Raw genomic sequence first — 24990 nt, forward strand, 5'->3', positions numbered from 1 at the left:
TGTAAATCCTTACTGTCTTGGGGGGGCTGAATAATTTTGATTGCAACTATATATATATATATATATATAAAACATCCATTGTGTTGTTCCTGAATTCACAGAACTGGTTTCAAAAATCTCTTGCTGTCTAACCGTGAATGGCTCCTTTGACATTATACGTCTGCTTTTTGGCTCTGATTTTCCTCCAGTTTCTTGCTCTCATCTGCTGATCCATCCTCCTTTTCTCCAGTTTTCCAGGAGCCTTGCCTACTTACAGATTTAAGGTTACACAGGTGTTATTGTCATTATGAAAAACTAAAATGACAACTAAAATCAAATAAAAACTAGCATAACTGGAAAACTATACTCCATTATATATTATTATATATGTTGGCATATGTCATGACTCCAGAACAAACTAAAATTATATTCAAATGACCATGAGTTTCAGTTTTTAATACTCAGTATATCATAAAATGTGAAATCTTTATAACATGCCTTCATTAAACAATGCCACTAGATGGTGATACCACTAGATTTCCTTGAGAAATGCAACTGTGTTAATAGTATTTAAATAATCAGTAAACACACAAATTTAATTGTGTAATGTTTAACAAAATGAATATAATAAGACTTATATTTCCTTTTTTTTTAATTGCATTTTGTTTTTTTTTGTTTAGTCAATTCAATTTGATGGTGTAACAAAAACTAAATTGAAGTAAAAATTGAATATAGAGGTGCATCTCAATAAATTAGAATGTCGTGGAAAAGTTCATTTATTTCAGTAATTCAACTCAAATTGTGAAACTCGTGTATTAAATAAATTCAATGCACACAGACTGAAATAGTTTAAGTCTTTGGTTCTTTTAATTGTGATGATTTTGGCTCACATTTAACAAAAACCCACCAATTCACTATCTCAAAAAATTAGAATACATCATAAGACCAATAAAAAAAACATTTTTAGTGAATTGTTGGCCTTCTGGAAAGTATGTTCATTTACTGTATATGTACTCAATACTTGGTAGGGGCTCCTTTTGCTTTAATTACTGCCTCAATTCGGCATGGCATGGAGGTGATCAGTTTGTGGCACTGCTGAGGTGGTATGGAAGCCCAGGTTTCTTTGACAGTGGCCTTCAGCTCATCTGCATTTTTTGGTCTCTTGTTTCTCATTTTCCTCTTGACAATACCCCATAGATTCTCTTTGGGGTTCAGGTCTGGTGAGTTTGCTGGCCAGTCAAGCACACCAACACCATGGTCATTTAACCAACTTTTGGTGCTTTTGGCAGTGTGGGCAGGTGCCAAATCCAGCTGGAAAATGAAATCAGCATCTTTAAAAAGCTGGTCAGCAGAAGGAAGTGCTCCAAAATCTCTTGGTAAACGGGTGCAGTGACTTTGGTTTTCAAAAAACACAATGGACCAACACCAGCAGATGACATTGCACCCCAAATCATCACAGACTGTGGAAACTTAACACTGGACTTCAAGCAACTTGGGCTATGAGCTTCTCCACCCTTCCTCCAGACTCTAGGACCTTGGTTTCCAAATGAAATACAAAACTTGCTCTCATCTGAAAAAGAGGACTTTGGAACACTGGGCAACAGTCCAGTTCTTCTCCTTAGCCCAGGTAAGACGCCTCTGACGTTGTCTGTGGTTCAGGAGTGGCTTGACAAGAGGAATATGACAACTGTAGCCAAATTCCTTGACATGTCTGTGTGTGGTGGCTCTTGATGCCTTGACCCCAGCCTCAGTCCATTCCTTGTGAAGTTCACCCAAATTCTTGAATCGATTTTGCTTGACAATCCTCATAAGGCTGTGGTTCTCTCGGTTGGTTGTGCATCTTTTTCTTCCACACTTTTTCCTTCCACTCCACTTTCTGTTAACATGCTTGGATACAGCACTCTGTGAACAGCCAGATTCTTTGGCAATGAATATTTGTGGCTTACCCTCCTTGTGAAGGGTGTCAATGATTGTCTTCTGGACAACTGTCAGATCAGCAGTCTTCCCCATGATTGTGTAGCCTAGTGAACCAAACTGAGAGACCATTTTGAAGGCTCAGGAAACCTTTGCAGGTGTTTTGAGTTGATTAGCTGATTGGCATGTCACCATATTCTAATTTTTTGAGATAGTGAATTGGTGGGTTTTTGTTAAATGTGAGCCAAAATCATCACAATTAAAAGAACCAAAGACTTAAACTACTTCAGTCTGTGTGCACTGAATTTATTTAATACACGAGTTTCACAATTTGAGTTGAATTACTGAAATAAATTAACTTTTCCATTACATTCTAATTTATTGAGATGCACCTGTAGTTTTTATTCAAAACTATAACAACCTTAGTTAACACAATTCACTTTTAATGTAACAAATTTGAATGTATCACAAGACACAGGAAATGTAGTTATAAATGCTGATGTCTTTGCTGTTTAATGAAAAGCACATGCTAAGTACCTGAACTTTTTCAAGTACAGCCAGTATGCCAGCCCTATTGCAAGTGTGGCCAGTATCAGGCCAACAACAATGCCAACCACCAGAGCCGCCTGGTCACTATAGTCATCTTTCTGATCTTCTAAAAAAACACATTTACGTAAAACAATTAGAAGAGAACATAAACTACTGGTGGGAAGGGGAAGACTGACAATTGTATGAGTACTGCAAACAAAACATCCATTATCAATAACTAAACAAAAGCAAAAAAACAATGATGGCTGGTACAGTTTTTGTCAGGATGCTGGACATGTCAGCACCTTTAACCTTTTCTTATGATAGACATGTATCCTTGTACACAAGTACACATAAAATGCATCTTACATAAATGGAAGAGTAGGCAATGTGATCTTTTGAAGATCAGTGCCGTAGTGCCAGACTCTATTGTAGATAATAGCTCAATATCTTACCTCTTTTGTCCATTGTCACGTCATCAACAACTGTAATCAGATATGAAATAATATTAACTTCCATTTGTTTTGAATTCACGTGGAATGAAAATTCCCACTGCATAGCACACAGCATTGTAACAAAATTATTTGTATCTAGAGTGGCCCAAAAAGTATTTACAAGCAAAACATTTAAACATTAGTGTTAAGTTTCAAATAGTAAAACAACAGATAAATTGTTCAAAAATAAGACAAATGTATTGAAGGGAAGCAAATTAATTCAGTAAACCCACTTACAATAACATTATTGCAAATATGAAAGTGTTAGTTCGGAAAATGTTAGTTCTGAAAAAAGGTCTAGCATCAATTGTTGCAGATACCACTTGGTTTTATATTTTGACATCCAATTCTATGAAATTTTAATTCACCACATTGTGCCTTAAAGGAACAGTTCACCCAAAAATGAAAATTCTCTCATCATTACTCTCCCTCATGCCATCCCAAATGTGTATGACTTTCTTTCGTCTGCTGAACACAAAGGAAGGTTTTTAGAAGAATATCTCAGTAAGTCCAAACAATGCAAGTGAATGGTATCCAGAACTCTAAAGCTCCAAAAAGCACATAAAGGCAACATAAAAGTAATCCATATGACTCCAGTGGTTTAATCCATGTCTTCTGAAGGGATCCAATCGGTTTTGGGTGAGACAAACCAAAATATAACTCCTTTTTCACTGTACGTCTTGCCATTGTAGTCTCTAGGCATGATCATGTTTTCAAGCTCGAATACACTTTTGCTCTGTTCTCACCCAAAACCAATTGGATCACTTCAGAAGACATTGATTAAACCACTGGAGTTGGATGGATTACTTTTATGATACCTTTATGTGATATTTGGAACTTCAGAGTTCTGCCCACCATTCACTTGCATTGTATGGACCAACAGAGCTGAGATATTTGTTTGATATTTGTAAATCTTTGTTTGTGTTCTGCAGAAGAAAGAAAGTTATACTCACCCTAGATGGCATGAGGGTGAGTAAATGATGAGAGATTTTTCATTTTTGGGTGAACTGTGCCTTTAGGTGTTCACAGTTGTCCCAAAAACTTTTTGGGATCACTGTATCTTTTGTTTACCCAAACGATCCCAAATGAATCTCTTGAAACAATAATGCGTGTGATTACAGAAATCCAGATGCTTATTAGTTATATAATAAAACACTTTTGGTCCAGGGTTAGCTGAAAGATATTTCAATCATGCAAAGTGAGAGCATGTGTTAGAGTCAGAGAGAAAATAGACCAGCATCCCGACAAACAGAACATAAATGAAAAAAGTAGGAAAAGTGAGCTCTAATAATCAAGATCTCATCAAGAGTCTTTAAGAGAAAGTTCAGCCCAGAATAAAAATTCTCTCAGCATTTAATCCCCTCATGTCATCTCAGATGTGTATGACTTTCTTTCTTCTACAGAACACAAACAATATGTTTAAAAGAATATCTCAGCATAAGTAAATGGTGGCCAGAACTTTAAAGCTCCAAAATGCATATAAAAGCAGCATACAAGTCATCCATAAGACTCCAGGGGTTTAATTCGTGTCTTCTGAAGCGTGCACGAAGAATGCGAATTGTCAAAAATTTGAAAGTGAAAGTGGAGATTGATAGTAAAAAAGGAATTAAATATTGATCTGTTTCTCACCCACACCTATCATATCTCTTCTAAAGACATGGATTAAACACTGGAGTCTTATGGATTACTTTTATGCTGACTTTAAATGCTTTTTGGAGTTTCAAAGTTCTGGTCACCATTCACTTGCATTGTATGGACCTACAGAGCTGAAATATTTTTCTACAAATATTTTATTTTTTGTTCTGCAGAAGAAAGAAAGTCATATACATCTGGGATGGCATGAGGGTGAGTAAATGATGAGAGAATTGTCTTTTTGGGGTGAACTATCCTTTTAATAATGTCTGATATGTTTTTCATATTTTATATTATCTACACTTAGAGGTTAATTTAAACAAAACTGTTAACACAAAACTTATGAAAAGCAAAAATATGTGTTTGTAGGGTCAATGATATTCTAGGCTCTATTTACTGATATTTTTCTGTTAATAACAGTTTTGTCTAAACAGTTTTGTTTAAATTAACCATTAAACAACTTTAATAAACTTCAAGAAAGTCAGAAAAAAAGCAGAGATGCAGTGAAGGAGTGGGGAGGGCTTACACTTACATGATGACACATTAATGTTCTTAATGTCAGACCCCAAAACATTAGAGACAGTGCAGGACACAGTGAGATTGACCTTTGGAACAATAGTGATGGAGTACGTGATTTTGCCGTCCACATAAGCAGTCTCAGCGACCTGCAAATACACCACATAACATCTATTACATTACAAATCAACTTTAAACATTACCATTGTTGTCTTGACTATGATGCTGTATACAATGGCCTGTTATAAGCAATAGTATCATGCATGTACTGGTTTGCAGTCTCCACAAGAGGGCGATATTGATCTAACTTCTATCTCATGTATGCAATTAGATTCCTTTTAAGGGAGCATGTACTTACACAAAGAGATAGCAGACTGCACACACATGAGGCAGACAATGCACTTTAGTTGCATTGACAGCTCGTTTTGTGCCATTACAAAACCACATGATACAGGAAGTATGCATAAGGCTCATTATCTCATGACATTAATTGCTTCCTTTGTACACACCCGCTCAGACACACAAGTCAATTGGTTTGTTTGAATAGTGAGCTCATCCTAGTGCTTACAGATATAAGTACTATATGTGCTTTGTCTAACAACCTATGTGGGAACCTATGGCTCACTTTCAGCGACAAAGTTACTGAGGTCATTGATGCAGATGCTGTGAGAATATCCTTATCAGTTTAAAAACGTGTTGCTGGTTTGTCCTTAACAGTTGTTCCCGTTTCAATTTCTTTTACTGCTAGAAAGGCGATTCTAAAGAGCACAGATGCTTGAAAATTTCACATCAAAAGCTTTATGGATGGGACAAGTTATCTGGTAACTCTTGTGACCGGTAATAGAACAGGCACAGTAAAAATGACACCTTTAAACTGATCTCCTTTAAACACAGCTGTTCCAGGCATTCACATTCAGACAGGCGTCTTTGACTGTTGCATCACCTCTCGCACAGTTTTTTGAGCCAGCTACGAGTTTTCACCCAAAAATAAAAATTTTCTCATCCTTTATTCACCCTCATGCCAACCTTGATGTGTATGACTTTCTTCTGCAGAAGACAAACAAAGATTTTTAGAAGAATTTCTCAGCTCTGTTGGTCATTCAATGCAAGTGAATGGTGAAAAAAAGCTCCAAAAAGCACATAAAGGCAGCCTAAAAGTAATCCATATGACTCCAGTTGTTCAATCCATGTCTTCTGAAACGATCCAATCAATTTGGGATGAAACAGACCAAAATATAACTACTTTTTCACTATAAATCTTGAAATCAGCATTCTACTTGGCGACCATGATTTCAAGCTCGATTACACTTCCAAGTGTCATCTAGCGCTCTGCCTATGCGTCAAGCACTAGGAAGTGTAATCAAGCTTGAAATCATGATCATGCCTACAGACTGCAATGGCAAGATGTACAAAAAAAAAAGTTACATTTTAGTCTGTTCTCACCCAAAACCAACTGGATCGCTTCAGAAAACATGGATTTAAGATGAGATTTTCTTCTTAAAATCTTTGTTTGTGTTCTGCAGAAGAAAGAAAGTCATACACATTTGGGATGGCATGAGGGTGAGTCAATGATGAGAGAATTTTCATTTTTGGGTGAACTGTCCCTTTAAGATAGTGTGCAAAGCACTTTAAATATGTGTTTCGAGGGGCCTGAGTAGCTCAGCGAGTAAAGACGCTGACTACCACCCCTGGAGTCAGGAGTTCGAATCCAGGGCGTGCTGAGTGATTCCAGCCAGGTCTCCTAAGCAACCAAATTGGCCCGGTTGCTAAGGAGGGTAAAGACACATGGGGTAACCTCCTCGCGGTCGCTATAATGTGGTTCTCACTCTCTGTGGGGTGCGTGGTGAGTTGTGCATGGATACCACGGAGAATAGCATGAGCCTCCACATGCGCTATGTCTCCGCGGTAACGCACTCAACAAGCCATGTGATAAGATGCGCGGATTGAAGGACTCAGATGTGGAGGCAACTGAGATTCGTCCTCTGCCACTCGGATCGAGGGGAGTCACTACGCCACCACGAGGACTTAAGAGCGCATTTATTCCAAATTGGGGAGAAAATGTGTTTCGAGACCCCTGCGTTCTGTTCCATTTTGTGGCTTTTCGTCTTCATTTTTGAATGCAAGAACATGTCTTATGTAAACATCCCCTAAGAAACATGTCCGATCAGGGTCAGGTGAACCCAAAACTAGCCTAATAATACAGGGCTTCCTGAAGACTGATTATTGGACAAGTCATTCAGGAAACCAACCAACTAGGCAATTTTGAGAATATGTAGTTTTGCACATCCCGAGTCAGAGAGTTCAGACTTACATTTGTGCCATTGACGCTCCAATGCACAGTGGGTTTTGGAGAGCCTTCAGCCTCACAGCTCAACACCTTGTTCATGCTTTCATCACCACGCTTCTTGATCAGGTTCTTGATCACTGGAGGACCTGCAAACAGACTCGTGTCATCAGCTATCAAAAGAATATAAAAATCCTCTAAATACTGTACCTACAGCATATTTATATTTCTCTGATTAACAATGTACTGTAAACTCAGACTTTGCCCAATGGTTTAAAGGGATAGTTCACCAAAAAATGAAAATTCTGTCATCCTTTACTCACACTCATGTTGTTCCAAATCCATATGACATTCTTTCTTCTGTGGAACACAAAAGGAGATGCTAGGCAGAATGTTTGGGACTGAAGGCCTTTGCACACACTAAATGTGAATATTCGTCGCGATTTCTCACCGGGATTAACATTTTGAATCGAAACAATGGATTCCTAACAAGCCGTTCTGACCTGGAGCGAACATTCGCGCTGAATAGCGCACCGACAAAACAAAGCTTTTTTATGGTGTGTGTAAAAAAAAAAATCTTCGCCAGGTGATGAAATGGTCTGACTAATAAAATATGGGTTCTTTTAACATGTAAATGATATTGCTGCATCACTGCCTTGTACTCCTTTAGAAAAAAAAATAAAAATCTCAGATCTTACATGGATTGTCTTCATTATGTATTCCTTATTGCTGCATTTTTTGCATTTACAACTCTTACGCGAGTTCTCTTATATCTCTAATATAACATATCACAGCATCTTTGACTTTGAATCACCTTTTTTTAATAAACAACTTTACGGATCTTAAGTGTTTTTCTTCACCAAATATGAATAACATTAATGCTGTGACTTGCAGTGCACTGTATGTCTTTGTATCAAAATGCCTCTGTATACCACAAATGTGGTAGTGTCTCCTCAAAATCATTATTTCTGCGCAGCTGGTAAAAGTCGTTAACAGCTGTCGTTGGCAAATATTAAAGTATCCAATAATGGGTCAGACTGAAGATGGGTTTTGTTGGGGGAGATCTGTGTTGTATTTCTCGCATTATATAGACTCTTTGAGCATTTAAATGTCATCACGTTTAATTAGTAACATGTTTTGAGCAAATGTATAACACAAGTAGATATACATGCAATAAGATACATTTAGTATTGTTCAAATTGACAACATGTGTTTCAACAGTCATTATGAGTGTGCATTACGCAGATATTTTAAACAATTGAACATAAAAGGGATAGTTCACCTAAAAATAAAAATTCTCTCATCATTTACTCACCCTCATGCCATCCCAGATATGTATGACTTTTTTCTTCTGCAGAACACAAATTAAGGTTTTTAGAAGAATATCTCTCAGCTCTGTAGGTCCATTCATTACAAGTGAATGGGTGCCAAAATTTTGACATTCCAAAAAATCACATAAAGGATTATGATTAGAATAAGTGTAATCCATATGACTCCAGTAGTTAAATCCATATCTTCTGAAGTGATATTATACAGTAGGTGTGGGTGAGAAACAGATCAATATTTAAATCCATTTTTGCTTGCAATTCCTCTCCCTGCCCAGTAGGGGGCGTATGCATGAAGAATGTGAATCACCAAAAACACAAGAAGAAGAATGTGAAAGTGAAAGTTAAAGTGCAGCCTGACTGAGCAGGGAGGAAAATTTATAGTAAAAATTGACTTAAATATTGATCTGTTTCTCACCCACACCTAACAAATCGCTTCTGGAAACATTGATTCAACCAATGGAGTCATATGGGTTACTTTCATGCTGACTTGTGTGATTTTTGGAGCTTCAAAATTTTGGCACCCATTCAATTGCATTGTATGGACCAAAAGAGCTGAGATATTCTTCTAAAAATCTTAATTTGTGTTCTGAAGACGAAGGAAAGTAGCACACATCTGGGATGGCATAAGGGTGGGTATGATGAGAGAATTTTCATTTTTGGGTGAACTATCCCTTTAACACAAGTATAAAGAGAATGCCTGGCAGTGGCATGTAATCAGCATTGTTCCAAATGATAACATGTTTTAACCGTTTATATTGTGTTTTTTTTCTAATCATCCCTCAGACTGTGTACACATGATAATACTGCCAGTCAACTTGTCCAGCAAGTAAACTGAAATAGTTTGTGGAGTGTCTCGAATGTTTTCTTTCTCGTTGAGCAAATCAACAACAAACACTTCATCACTGCTGCAGCTTGTAGAGAAATCTGTTTTCTTTTTTCGTTCAGTTTGTCAAGTACTTCTTCTCATCCGTTAAAGGCGGATAGCAGACCAGCTCAAATTAAGCCACCTATCGTAAAGGTGTGAATGTGCTAACAGCGATCATTTGGTCACTTTATATGTGCAAGGGCCATTCGTCAGCGATTCGCCTTTCATAATCGCGTCGCCTTTGGTGTGCAAAGGCCTTAATGATCTCAGTCTCCATTCACTTTTATTGCACCTTTTTCTATACTGTGACTGAAACTGTCAGGCCCTTATTTTCTGCCCTATATCTCCTTCGGAACAACATGAGGATGAGTAAATGATGACAGAATTTTCATTTTTGGGTAAACTATCCCTTGAAGAGAATTTATACATAGATAAATTATATACAAATAGTAATGCAAACTTACTTTCAACTATTAATTCAAATGTTTGTGTTTTCTGGAGGCCAGCCATGGAAACAACACACTCATACACTCCTGCATCAGAGTACTTCAACTTGTCAAATTTGGGCAGGAGGCTATCAAGCTTTGAATTACCCTAAAACAAAGTTTCAGTATCTGAATGACAAGAAATCATCCAAAAAGTTTCATTTTTAATGGAATGAATTTGATAGATTTTTTTTCTACCTTTCTCCAGGATACTTGATGCTTTCCTGAGGCATTAACATTTAGAGTAGTCTCAAAGCTCTCTCCAAGTTTCTTTGAAATTTTACCAGTGGTGCCGAGGACCACGTCAAGATCTTTGGAGGTAAGAGACAAAATCACATTGTTAGCTTTGAAAAACAATCCAATATCTGTCAGTTACGTACACAGCTAGGCAATGCGTGTGTAGCCAAGTATGGAAATTAAATGTTTTTTTACAGTCAACAGTGATGAAGGCAAAAGCTGCCATTTCTTCATTGTCCACCAGTGTGCATTTGTATTCCCCAGTGTTAGCCCGAGTGAGGTGGGTCAAGGTGTATGTGTTAGAGTTCTCCACAGTGTTTTTCTCCTCCTGCAGAGAAAGACAGGCACATTTAATGCTGGAAAGAGACCAGAGTTGAAGCCCTGATTTACACTAAGCAGACTTACCTTGATGTAGAAGCTGTAGCTTTTAGGAGGGGGGTTTCCGTCTGCCATGCATTTGAGGGTCACGTTGTCCCCTTCCTTAAAAGGACCATGGGACATTACCTGGAGACTGACCGTCTCAGTGGGGTCTGTGGAAAGAGAGCATGTATGAAGTAGGGAGTGCGGCACAGAGTGGGGCCACTGAAGCCCTGGTAGAGGCCATGCAGGTAAGGGCACTTCAGAGGACCTTCTTATGAGCCAGAAGAGGCCCTTAGCTCAAGAGTAGAGGCTTTGAGTGTGCTCTATTGATGAGAAATGCTTTTGAGAGTTAGTAGTGGGGCTAGTTCCTTCACAATAATGCCCACAGGCAGGACTAAATGGTCTTGCTCGAGAAAGCCCAAATTAAATATCTTATCGGAGGCATTTGATTCTGATCAGGCCTTTTTTCATAGGCACTTCAAATGGTCATTCTGAATAATCCTGTGAATTATCTCAAACATTAGGCCATTAACCACTTCAGTTTTTAATACATTTGTTCACAATGCCATTGTTTGGTAGAGAGTCATGGAGGAAAATAATAAAGCATTAGGATAAAAACACAATTTGAGCATGATAAATGCCCCGAATAGGAACAACACTCTCCAAAGACTTTCAATAGGCAGTGAAAGAAAGAAACGTACAGATAACAGTGAAGTTAAAAGCTGCAGACTCCATTTCAGCAGATCGGATGTGTTGAACTCGACAGGTAAACTGGGCATCAATGTCTTCCTTCACTGCAGCATATACAAGCTTAGAGGTTGTAGTAGACAGTCCTGTCGTGCCATCAACATCCACAACTGTGGTGATTACAATCGCTAGAATGAACAGAAAAAAACACTACTGGTTAATAAAATCTAAATACTTACAAGTTTACAAAACATGAACTGTAGTGTATCAGTTTTGAGTAGCCAATATTTTTTTCTACCCGTTTCATCTGGCACAAGTGGAGTTTTGTTCTTGAACCATGTGATGTTGGCTGCTGGATTTGCTCCTGTAGTACGGCACTGCGCTAGCTAAAAAAAAGTTACAAAAATGAAAATGGCTGATCATCATGAAAACAATCCATCTCATTTCAAGCAATTTGATAGCATAGCAAAGTCCTTCATTTGGAATGGTAAGAGTGCCAGGTTAAATTTCAATAAGTTATATAGGCCGTTGACAAAGGTGGGCTAGGCCTACCCAAGATTTTGTTTTATTATTATGCATTCGGTCTCAAGACATTTGGCTCACTGGTTGCTTCCACCTGAGAGAGCCCCTCCCTGGTTTCTTTTTGAACAAGAAGTTCTTGCCCCTATTTCGCCATGGCAAAGCCTTTCGATCAAACTAACCGGAGAAGTTAAGTTACACCCCGTTATTTCGCATTTGCACGTGGTTTGGACTAAAGTGTCCAGAGTGTTTAATTCGGACATTTATTTAAATGTTGCCTCAAGCATATGGCAGAACCCTAAATTACATATTAATAAGTTCCCTTTCTGTTGGTCAGAGTGGTTTGGGAGGGGGGTTACTACACTCTACCTATATGAGAGTGGAGTACTGAGGTCTTTTGATAATTTGGTTCAACATTTTAGATTCCCAGATCCCAGTTCTTTAGGTTTTTACAGCTGCACCACCTGCTCTGTACCGTTTTTGGGAGTGGTGTACACCTCCCTAAAGTGGCAGATACTTTGGAACTGGTGATTACTGCTTATGGGAAAGGTCATGAAGCTTCTGTGTATTACTCCCTGTTAATTCAGAGTCTGGGGGATGGAGCTTCGTCTTCTCTCAAGAGATTATGGGAGAAAGATTTAAACTTGGTATTGGAGGAGGGAGTGTGGGCTAGGATCCTAAAAAGCATCAGGTCTGCATCTAGAGATGCAAGGATCCGTCTGATGCAATTTAAGATTTTGCATCGTTTCTACTGGACCCCCTCTAGATTGTATAGGCTTGGTCTTAAAGACTCACCCACCTGCTGGCGATGCCAGTCAGAAGACGGGGACACAACCCATGTTTTTTGGGGTTGTATTAAGATTCAGGAATTTTGGTTGAGGATCCAGCGTTTTGTGTGTGACATACTGGACACTCAGTTTTCATTTTGCCCCAGACTTTGTATTTTGGGTGATGGAGGGGTCCTGAATATAGGAGATAAATATATGAAAAGCTGGGTCCTAACCAGCGTGATGATTGGCAGACAGCTAATCCTTAGGGGTTGGAAGTCAACTGATGCACCCTCATTTCGCGAGTGGTGCACCGAGTTGGGTAAAGTGGCAGCTTTCGAGGAGATGACTTCCAGACGACTGGGGAATCTGTCGAGTTATGGCAGAAAATGGGGCAGTTATTTGTCTCATTTGGAGAGGTCCTAGTGTGGGGAGAAAATATATATTTTTTTTTTTTCATTTTTTCCCCCCTATATGTTGAACTTTGTCTTTTTTTTTATGTACTTATGTATTTCTATTTGTGTGTCTGTTTATATTTGGGTATTTAGTTATTTTATATTTGTGTGTATGTGTGTGTGTGTGTGTGTGTGTGGGGGGGGGGGGTTATAAAGGGATATAAATTGATTCCTAATGCATAATTTTGTGATTAAATTTATTTTTGTCTGTCTTGGAATCAATAAAAAATGTTAATAACAAAAAAAAGACATATTTTAGACATCTTGACATATACTGTATATAATGGCAGTGCTGGGTAGTAACAGATTACATGTAATCTGGATTACAAAAATAAAGTACTTTGAATTAGATTAAAATACATATTAAAATACTTGAAATCAAATTACAGTTAATTTTTTATGGATAACATGATTACATTTTAATCAGACAAAGGCAGTATATTGTTCATAATTTATTGATCCCTCTAATTCCCCTTTCTAAATATTTTTAATTTTTAATTCTAAAGCAGCCTACAGCTGGTATACATATGATAATTCCCATTGGAGTGGGGCGGGGTGGAATTGCACATACAGACCTGATACTGGCCACCAGCAATTATTTCACTTTAGATGGAGCTGTAATCCACACATAAATGCAGAACCAATTGCATCAGTGTGGTAAAGTTTAGTTTAGTTTTATGAACCGCTTTTGTACTCTGCTGCAAATATTTACATGAATTTTTTGTGATGTTGATTCACAAATATAACTGGTCTGATTGTTAACCACACATTGACAGCGTTTATAATAGCAAAACTGCTGGAGTAAGAACATTTTAAGAACAAGTGCCTTTTGTATTTCACTCACATGCAAATAAGCAAGTAAAACACACACACACACACACACACACACACACACACAAAATCATATTTTGATCCATTATGTAAGTTTTGCACTTTTTTACTTTACATTTAAGCAACATTATGTCAAAATGGTACAATCTTTTCCTACTCAAATGCATCAAATAAATAAGAATAAGTTTAGAAGTAATCCCAAAGTAATCAAGATTACCTTCTAATGTAATCAATAAATTACGTTACTGACTACATTTTTAGTCGTGTAATTTGTAATCAGTACCAGATTACAATTCAGAAGTAATCTACCCAGCACTTTATATTGATATCTTCTCTTCAAGTTAAAAGCCAGTACATTAAAACCAACAAAAAAATAAGTCTAAAAGCAACCTTTGTTTTTTTAAGAGAATACTTAAACTTAATTCAAAAGGGGTATATAATAAAGATTCGTTCATCCAAAAATATGCAGAACACAAAAGGGAATGTTTTAATGAGCATACCGGTGAGAAACAACCCAAAACTGAAGTCATTTTTCAAATTGTTCACAGTGGCACACATTCACGCAAGAACTTGCATTGTGTTTAGCGCAAAAACAACGCAAGTTCTCACCTGATCATGTGTTCCACTGTGAATGAGTTTATCTCATAGGACTAATGAACATGTTTTACTGAAAAATTATTACAATTTCATGTTGTTTCTCACCAAATCCTATCGTGTGCCTTCAGACCACTTGGAATATATTGCACGAGTTGCACAGACAACGTTAATGATTCTTTTGGGTCCTTAAGCTTTAAAGTGAGTCACTATCAACTTCCATTGTATTGAAAAGACAGACCTTTTGTGTTCTGTATAAGAAAGAAAGTCATATGGGTTTGAAACAACATGAGGGTGTGTAAAATATGACAGAATTTTTGTTTTCGGGTAAGCTATTACTTTAAACAACAAAACATATTAGTCCATGTTCGTATAATTAGTTGTGTGCAGAATTCAAATCACAGAACCCACCGTAGTTAGTTTGCCATTCTCCACCACACTTGCTTGCTGTGCAATCTGAGGTTTCGAGGGGGCCTCTGAAGAAAGAGGACATTTTGTTTGGCAGTGTAATAGATAAATGCATCCTTTTATTTAATCCGTATCACTTAAAGTTGTTTATTAGAACTTATCATCAGAAATATGAAAAAGTTCTAGTTTTTTTGGTCACTGCTATTGTAGACCTACTATAAATCACCAGTTGAACATTGTTTTCCAAAATGTCTCCGCCTGCCACCACCATGCATGTGAAGGTTTTCTGGTCGGCCAGTGTTACTTGCTTGATGATGAGACTGAAGTCCTCTTTAATACTGACTCGGTCTTTGTAGATCACATCCCCTGCAATGTTGGCATTCTGACCTGCTCGTTTTACCAGTATTTTGCCATCGCTGCCCTAGTAAAAAAAAAAGCATGTTTAATGGAGCAGTTAAACAGATACAACTATAATTAAGACATTTGTATGTTGACTCCCCCAAAGAGTGTAAATGCTGTGGCTCTTTGGCGCTTTCAAAATATTGTCCTGTTTAAACAGACATGACAACCTCTGACTCAGCACATGATGTGAATTTGGGGCAGGACTATTTGTAATAAGCTGTATAGCAGGGAATTGACAAAGCACAGAGGAAAAGGAAAGCAGGAGTGTTTGAGATACTCGTCATTATTTGCAATTCCATTTGGTGAAATGAAACTGTAACTTTAAATTCACTAATATACGACTCATTGAAAAAATAAAAGAACCTCAAACTTACATATTTCCATTTGGCCACTATGACATCCTGTGCTTTGTCACGTCCATTCTTGCATGGGATTTCAACTGTCTCTCCATATTTGCCATTGACAATTTCCAAGCCACTCACTAAAATACACAATAAAAAAAAAACAGCAAAACTGTGACAGTAAATATGTGCCGTGAATGTGACAAGATATACAGAATAGCAGAAAATCCTTAAAGTAAACATATTCACATTCACATACTATATGAACACCAATATTTTCATCATCAGCATATTGTTTTAGGTTATATTTTGTATTGTGAGATTGAAATCAAGACTTTGGGGTGATCTCTGATACTGATTTTTTAAAGGGTGCTTTTTATTCTGACCCTTAAAATTTTAATATTATTTGAATCACATTCATTTTGTCTGGTTTTCAGGCAAAACAGGCTAAAAGTTTGAATATTCAAATAGAGCCAACTCATGTTTTTCAAGTACAAAAGTCTGTATTTCACTGATATACAGTACGACTCCGAGTCCATACTAAATTATGCAATTTAGTATTGTTACAACTTAATTACAAAAATATGAGCAGATAAAGTAACAAACTCAGGTTTCATGAATTTTTAAGATTTATTTATTTATTTGATTATGGGAGAGGCTTTTGTCTTCTGTGCCATTCTGTGCAGATTGAGACAGAAATCTTCATTATGTTAAAGCTAGCTAATGCTAAAGCTCACTATTGAAGGACTATAAAGCTGATTTTCATACATGTTTTGGGTCATGATGTCAGTTAGACTGTTTGTGTATTCTGTGCACTTGTGTTTGTGAGTTTCACATGAGCGTCTCCACCAAAAATGTTTACATATTATGATTTAAAACAGTTCTTCACGTTTAAATCATAATATGCAAATTGGTTCAGAATCCAATTAGTAGACAAACTGCAAAGCCAATAAAACTGGTTGTAGTGCATCACAACTGCACACAACTCCAGTTCTGAGGAAGGGACATTGTCAACAGTATATCGGATAACTGTCAACACAACATCTGATAAACTTATTTGTGATTCCGAGAATACGGTTTAACAAAACCGCATCTATTTCAGAAAATTCCACTGAAACCTGAGCATGACTGAACCTGCCACAGAACTCACTATTTAGAATGCAGACATGTAGATGATAGTAAAACCTGTGGATATTCGTGATATGATGTTTGATTGCAAGATAACATACCAGAGGGAGAACCAAACACATTAACTGACTCTGGCAAGAATGCTATAATAATCATACAGCCTTTGGTTTTATATGCATAAACCAGAAATCAATCTGTATACTTTGCTCTATAGTCTCATCTCATGTCTAGAGAATTAAAGAACACAATAGAAAACAATTTCAGCATAGGCCAACAGGTTCAATAAGGGTCCCATTGGGAGAACAGAATGCACTCAAAGCCCTCGTTGCAGCCTTTGGCCACACAGGTATTAGGTTCATTCATTGTTATGCAAAGATGAAGTTCTATCTCATTGGACAGTGAAGATGAAGACAAGTCTCCCCCTTTATATTCATCTTGCACAAATACACATAAAATAACACTTAATTTTAACATTTACTCTTCCTGTGAAGTATCATGCAAAGCATGATTTGCAACTAGAACTTGGAACTAGAAATCCTCTGCCCAGTTTCATTTAACCAAACAAAAGATATGCATGTTGTCCCAACGCACATGGATTAAGTAAAGCTGACAAGACACTTCTTTTAGTTAAATCAACTCAGTTAATTTAAGTTACCTTGGTTACATTCATTTTTGGAGTAATATGAACATGAGAGGATTAAGAAAAACTGACAATAGTGAAATGTAATTTTTTTAGTGTACATGATAACATAATTTTCATTTTTAGGTGAACTACACATTTAAGAGAAACAGTAACCAATAACAGGAACTAACTAGACTTTCCCTTATACATTCATTTAAATTTTAACCTAAAATCTTAATGTTGATCATGAAAAAGTCCATGGAAACATTCATGTGTTAACTACCCAAGAACAAAATTCGAAGGAACACATCTCCACCATGAGATTTTCTCAGCAACAGCTGTCTGTTTTGAACATGACTTATAACATGTTTTCTTGGGTGACACTGAAGTACAGGACTGCATTGGGATTGGGATCCTGTGGGACCCAACACAAATCTCAATGGGAGCGGGCGGTTTTTACTTTGTTGCGGGTGGGAGTGGGCGGTCAAAAAAATATACCGCGGGTCCCAGGATTTAGCTAGCGCTAACAAGAAGGATGGAGTCAAAAAATGAAGTTGAAAAAAAGATTAAGCGGGTTTTTACTATACAAAACCAAAGCAAGACAAGTCTGACATTTGGACAAATTTCTCAGTTGTTACTGACAAAGATGGAAAAGAATTGGACTTTGTAAGTTGCGACTAATGTGCAAAAGTATTGATATACAACAGGCAAAAATCTGGCACCTCTGGGTTGAGGCGACATACCTGCTTCATTCTCCCAGGTCAAAGTAAGCTCTCCTTCAAAGATAAAGCACTTCTTCCTGCACATATCAAACAAGATACTACCGAGAAATGTGTCGCACTTTGCTGTAGAGACATTCGGCCGTATGACTTTGTTGCCAGGAAAGGCTTTGTTGACATAGTTCAACACTTTGTTAATGTAGCCGCTAAATATAGCAGATTTGATGTAAAAGATGCTCTGCCTCACCCAACCACTGTATTCCAGACATGTCGAGGAGAGAGCACAGGCACTGCAGGCAACGGTGGTAACAGTGATAAAGCCCATCATTGAAACTTATGGATCTGCCATCACAAGACATATATGGACTGAGGATTACCATAAAACGTCAATTTTTTTTTATTTTTTTTTTAATTTATTTAAAGTTTGACAAGTCAGGATACTGCAGCACAAAAAAAAGAACAAACACATTTACTTTTCCTTTTAGCAGCACAACCTGAAATGTGTCAAACATAACACATAATCATGCATCATAACTAGGCCATTCATAAAACATTTTAAATGCACATAAAATAAAAGACCAATTAACTTTTCTATTGGCAAACACAACCTGAAATGCATTAAAACATCTCGCAGTCAAGTCATCAAGCACCATATATATGTCCCTTATAAAACAGTTTTAGAGCACGAGGAATAAAAGAAAGTTCATGTCTTTTTGTTTTACTCCTGGGCACAACATATTCCCTATGTCCAGAAACTCTGTGCATTTGGAATAGACACATCACTGCTAGCTTGAAGAAATCCCTCAAGCAATCCATTGAGACCCGATGGAATTCAAACTATGATATGTTGGATTCCATACTGCAACAGCATGAGGAGATCTCCACATTACTGGTGACCAGTAACCAGTACGAAAGAATTGCGCAGATCAATGCAAACACTTTGAAAACAGTGGTTGCGTTCCTCAAGTTATTCAAGGATGCTACTAATGACCTCGAGTCTGACAACTCCACTTCTAGCACATCACTTGCGCTGCCATGGTCCATCAGATTCACTGAACACTGCCAAGAAGCATCCCTCGATCCCTTGCTCTCCAAAGTCGCCAGTGTGTGTGTGTGTGTGTGCACCTCACATCTGGAAGAACTGATGGACACTAATGACACATCAGCAAAATCCCTCCACATGACGTACAGGATTGCAATGCTCCTGACTCCTAAAATGCGACTGCTACGGATGCTAGGCCCAGATGCAAGAGATGACGTGGTCAAAGGTATGTAATATGAATGATTTAAATAGGCTATATAGTTTTGAATATTATGTTGTAATCTTGTTTGTAGCCTTATTTTTAAAGTGAACTTAGCCTATTTATATTTGTGAAAAAGTTTAGGCCTATTATAAAATAATAATAGGCCTAGCAAACTTTATTTACATAGCACTTATAAAAACAAGTTTGCAAAGTGCTTCACAGACATAAAAACTGAAAATACACAGTGCAATTACAAATGAGAATAAGTTCAATGCAGTCAAGAAATAGAAACATAGATAAAAGACAATGAATAAAAATCTTAAGAATAAAAAACGTATAAGAGCATAAAACAAAAGAAAACTCTAATTAAAACCCATTTAAATAAATTGAGTTTTTAAAAGAGTGCAAAGGAAATTATCCATAAGATGCGGTTTGACCTGGTCCCAGCCGCAGCAGAGGATGAGCCACCACCAGCCAAAAAGCAAAGCTCCTCTAACCGATTCACAGACTGGGAAGACAGTGCGTCCTGCGTTTCAGCGCCAAAGCCCGTCGATGCTGAAATAGTGGAATATCTCAGCACCCGACTCTTGGATAACCCAGACCCAGACAGTGTGCTTAAATGGTGGAAGTTCAACAGAGAGCGCTTTCCTGCGCTCTCAAAACTTGCACGTTTCATCTTGAGTATCCCTGCATCTAGTGCGCTGTCAAGAGAGGGCATTTAGTGTGTGTGGGCACATCTTTGAAGAGAGACACTCAAGCCTGGGATCGCAGTCGGTCAGTAACATTCTCTTCCTCCACAGCAATCTTAAGTAGGTCAAGTGATTCATTAGTTTCATTCATTCGTTAAGTTCGTTTAATTATTAGTATTATTTAGGCCATTCATATGTCTCTTTTTGCTATTTGTTAATTACATAAACAGGTATGGTGATGTCTGTTTTGTTGAGCATAGGCTACGTTTGAATGTTTTTTTTTTTTTATATACACTTTTTTATGAAAATACCTTGAGGCATTTGGCTATACAGCTAATAATTTTTAAGCTGCTGTTGTTCGTTTTATTTCTTATATTGTGATATTTCCAAATGTCGTGATTTGGTAGGCTTTAGCCTAACAGTTGTGATGTTTTATATTAAAAGCTGAGAGATTTTTATTTATTTCCTATTTTATTCTTTATTTGGCTATTACTTAGTCGTCTGGCATTTTAGAGGCCTTAATTTGAGTTTTAAAGTAAAGTAATTCATATAAATATTGTGTCTCGTTAGGCTATCACAGTTTAACATTTAACTATTATTGCTATTTGTCAATTATAGGTGTGTGTTATTGCGCATACATTTGAATATAATGTTTTTGTAGGCTCCGCAGCATCCTAACAGTTGTGATGTTTTGTAGCCTATCAAACGCTGAGAGAGTTTTATTAGGCTAATAAAAAATAGGCCCAAGTTACTTCATGTGTGGTGCTTTACTTTAGCTTGACATGAACACATTTATCTTATGGTCCGTTTAATTGAACGCTACAAGCTGTGACAGAATGTTTGCGGGTGTGGTAGGGAGAGGATACACACACATTGTGTGACCAGGCGGTGATGGTTAGAAATTCAGCGGGAGTGGGATTAAGAAAACAGTCCCGCGCAGGGCTCTACACTGAAGCATTAGTACTAATAGTAAAAAAGAAAATGAACGGTGGCTGACGCACTAAGAGAGAAAAGGATCGTGTGTCAGAGTGCCCTCAGAGCTTACAAACCATCAGCAGGTGGAGTAAACAAATGACATTGCTCTACTCCAACCCCCATCTCTGTACTCTTTGTTACATGAACAGGTGCTCTGTTGCAATAGCTTCTTCGTACACCTGTTATTAAAACTCTCGGCCACTGAAAAATCTCTTAATGGAAAATATCAAGCCCTGTAGCCTGTGGTGTTGTAACAAGTCATTTGTTTACAGCATATGGAAAATGGACTTTCAACTGTTTTCACACTGTTGATTAAAATGAAGTGAAATTCTGTTCTCAAGTAATATTTAAGCCATTTAAAAAAAAAACATGAGTGTTATGAGAGAAGCTCATTCCCGCAGGAACTTGTGTTATTTTAAGCACTAAACATCACGTGAGCTAATGTGAAAGTGTTTCTCTAATAGCATTTATGAACGTGTAAACGCACATCAAGATTTTCACTGAGAAATATGAAGGCCTACATTTCGGGTTCTCTCTCATTAAAACCCATCGTATGCCTTTATGAAGACTTGGAGTATGATGTACGAGTCACATGGACTACTTTTGGGTCCTTTTTATGTTTAAAGTACGGTGCTATCCACTGCTATTCTACTGAAAAAAACTGACCGAGATATTAATTTAAACATCTCCTTTTGTGTTCCGCATAAGAATGAAAGTCATACTTTGAGCCATATAATTTTATTAGAAATAATCATATCCTATTTCAAAACCATACATATATATAAAAAAAATTATATTTAGCAAACAAACCTATGAATCTCATAAAGGGCTCAAGGAAATAATATGTGAAGAGGTTCAGAACAGCTCTCACAGAATGAGAAAATGTTCGCAAACCATTAACAAGAGGATGAGTCAGTTAAGCGATTGTGAGTGTATGTGTGTCTGTTGTAGACAGGGACATAGGGAGTGGTTTAATTCTTTACAGACTGCCAACATTGTGAATATCCAGGAGACAAAGACAACCCAGGAATTGATTTGGAGTCAGCCTTATTACACTGAATGTCCTACTTTATTCACACTAACATGCAGGAGCCATTAGGCTCCCTTAAAATTGCCATAAATTTAATCTAAGATGGGCCTGAAATTGCTCTCAAAACAAAACTCATTAAGCAGGATCCACTCATACGTGATAAGTGCACTCAGAGATCACATCCATTAAGTTCTAAATTATGTACATGATTGCTGGGGCCCCCGGGGGCCTTAAAGAATGTCTGCGTCTGACAGGCAGATCATGGCAGATTCAATTCTGGCCCAGAGGATTTGCTAAAGCAGCCCCCATTCGCAAGCAGCTATTAAACTAAATAGAGAACTATTAACAAAATACAGTAAAGCAGCTTCCACTGAGGTCCATTAACCCTGAATGCTATTAACTAGCTAAGGGTTATGACTGACTGTTCATTCTGCTGTCACTGCAAAAGCTCAAATTACATCATCTGAGGGGCCTGGGTAGCTCAGTGAGTAAAGACGCTGACTACCACCCCAGGAGTCACAAGTTCGAATCCAGGGTGTGCTGAGTGACTCCAGTCAGGCTTCCTAAGCAACCAAATTGGCCTGGTTGCTAGGGAGGGTAGAGTCACATGGGGTAACCTCCTCGTGGTCGCTATAATGTGGTTCTCGCTCTCGGTGGGGCATGTGGTGAGTTGTGCATGGATGCCATGAAGAATAGCGTGAAGCCTCCACACTTGCTATGTCTCCATGGTAATGCGCTCAACAAGCCAAGTGAAAAGATGTGCGGACTGATGGTCTTAGACGCGGAGGCAACTGAGATTCGTCCTCCGCCACCCGGATTTAGGCGAGTCACTATGCCACCACAAGGACTTAGAGCGCACTGGGAATTGGGCATTCCAAATTATATATATATATATATATATATATATATATATATATATATATATATATATATTTGGAATATATCGCCAATTTGGAATTGTGGAACATTGAACAAATTTAGGTCAAAAACATTCTGGCAAGTTGCCAAGTTCATTTAGGCTATCACTAAACCAAGGCTTTGTTTCTTTCATGAACGTACTTGGGGCTGTTCACACATGATGCGTGTTTGTTTGTGTGCTATTTTTTAATTCTTGTTCTAAGAAAACATGAGGTCATTACACCTCGCTGTTATTTCACTATCTAACGCAATAAACACTGTTTTTAAGATATATGTTAAAAAATTTATTTTGACACGCAATGCACTGTACCAGTCAGTTTGTCAGTTGGACAAATCAGATGAATCTGGGAGTCTGACAAGTACATATAGACAAGCGTATTGAGTGTTTACTGCATAATAGCAATGGCACATGGGAGCTAATGTGCCCACAAACACGCCTTCTGTTCAGCTCTGTTACACTCAGTCTAACTGTTTTTAGCACAAGAACGTGTCTGTTTAAAGGGCCCCTTAGATATGTCTGATATACCGTATAAAATTAACAGACACTTTTTAATGTACAACTAAAGAGAATGTTGTGGCAGTAAAGGAGTCTTGACTTCAGATCTTCACAATTTATGTACTACTATGTGTACAACAAAAGATTATGGTATGCCAGTAAAGGAGTCTTGACTTCAGATCTTCACAATTTATGTACTTTGCATGTAAAACTAAAGAGTTTGTTGTGGGAGTCAAACAGACTTGTCTTCAGATCCTCGCAATATATTTTTGAGCAATTAGACGGCTCAGGAGCTTCGTGTGGTCTTTGATTAACATTCCAAACATCAAAGTCATTCTGACGAACATATATATATATTTTTTAATTTCATCAGACAACAAGGTGTCTCATGTTTTGCATAGATAAGAGACTGCGCATATATCTCTTCCACAAACCAGTCTCCCTGCTCCCAAATGCCTCTGGGCTCAGAGCATTTGCATTCCACAGGGTCTTGCAGGGCCCCTTGTGTTCATAACATCAGCGTTTGCTTGCAGGCACTGAGATACCAATCAAAGCTGGTGCCAAAACACAGAGGTCAGCTAGCTTGTTCTGAGAGTTAAATAAGCCATTTCTCTACACTCAGCTCTGAAAACAGGCCCCCTCCTATGTTGTGTGGGGGCCCATGACAATTCGGCCCCATATAAAGTCCACCTTTATCTGCGTAAACAATAGCAGAACAAATATTGATTTCAGAAAGCATGGCTGGTGGGTGTGTGCGCATCACAACAGTTAGCTCCCCTTGGCAGGGAGTAAAACAACAAAAAACACATTGGAACTTGAGGAGTACAAGTACCTCAGTGTCTTTTCTATCTGAGCTGTCAAAATCAAATGAATATGCTATCTGTAAAACTCTCTGACATGATTGCTTCTGAATGTCACTGCTAATGAGCCAGTTCTCAAGCTTTGTCTGCAATATGATGCTGTTATACAAGAAAGCAGATCTTTCTCACATTCCTGTGTAGTTAAGGACTTAGCCAGGTCTATAAAAGAGGTCACAAGGTCCTTAACTGCCTTTCACTCCTTGATCTATGTACAGTGCTGTGAAAAAGTTTTTGACCCCATCCTGATTTCTTCTGTTTTTGTGTATATCTCATACTAATTTGTTTTAAAAATTCAAACAAAATCTAACATAAAACAAAGGCAATCTGAGTAAACACAAAATACAGTTTTTAAATGATAATGTTATTTATTTAAGCAAAAAAGTTATTCAATACCAACTGGGCCTGTGTGAAAAAGTATTTGCCCTCTTAGTTACTAAATCCCCAAATCTATGAAACTGCATTCATAATGGGGTTCAGCTGGACTTGACACACCCAGGCCTGATTACTGCCAGCCCTGTTCAATCAATTCAACACCTAAATAGAACTTTTTAACAGCATGAAGTTGGCTAAAAGGTCTCACCCAGTAGCACACTATGCCAAGGTCAAAAGAAATTCCAGAAATAATGAGGAAAAAGGTGATTGAAATACATCAGTCTGGGAAGGGTAACAAAGCTATTTCAAAG

General features: G+C 37.7%; 1 protein-coding gene across 2 annotated transcripts in view; it reads right to left on the bottom strand.

Annotated features, from left to right (window-relative positions):
• Positions 1 to 24990, bottom strand: part of LOC127430218 (CD166 antigen homolog A-like) — a 42043-nt gene that overhangs the window by 5985 nt on the left and 11068 nt on the right. Inside the window, exons 2-15 of one of the 2 annotated variants that reach the window (XM_051679818.1) lie at positions 15660 to 15766; positions 15100 to 15304; positions 14887 to 14951; positions 11608 to 11695; positions 11324 to 11497; positions 10668 to 10792; positions 10458 to 10590; positions 10224 to 10336; positions 10005 to 10134; positions 7375 to 7496; positions 5080 to 5212; positions 2877 to 2906; positions 2431 to 2548; positions 133 to 249 (exon numbers count right to left, since the gene is read on the bottom strand). In XM_051679818.1, the coding sequence (XP_051535778.1) occupies positions 153 to 249; positions 2431 to 2548; positions 2877 to 2906; positions 5080 to 5212; positions 7375 to 7496; positions 10005 to 10134; positions 10224 to 10336; positions 10458 to 10590; positions 10668 to 10792; positions 11324 to 11497; positions 11608 to 11695; positions 14887 to 14951; positions 15100 to 15304; positions 15660 to 15766 (1640 nt within the window). In that variant the 3' untranslated portion in view covers positions 133 to 152. The remainder of the gene's footprint in view (positions 1 to 132; positions 250 to 2430; positions 2549 to 2876; positions 2907 to 5079; positions 5213 to 7374; positions 7497 to 10004; positions 10135 to 10223; positions 10337 to 10457; positions 10591 to 10667; positions 10793 to 11323; positions 11498 to 11607; positions 11696 to 14886; positions 14952 to 15099; positions 15305 to 15659; positions 15767 to 24990) is intronic. The other variant, XM_051679817.1, reaches the window with a different exon arrangement.

Source organism: Myxocyprinus asiaticus, chromosome 39, assembly GCF_019703515.2.
Source record: "Myxocyprinus asiaticus isolate MX2 ecotype Aquarium Trade chromosome 39, UBuf_Myxa_2, whole genome shotgun sequence".
Classification (NCBI taxonomy): domain Eukaryota; kingdom Metazoa; phylum Chordata; class Actinopteri; order Cypriniformes; family Catostomidae; genus Myxocyprinus; species Myxocyprinus asiaticus.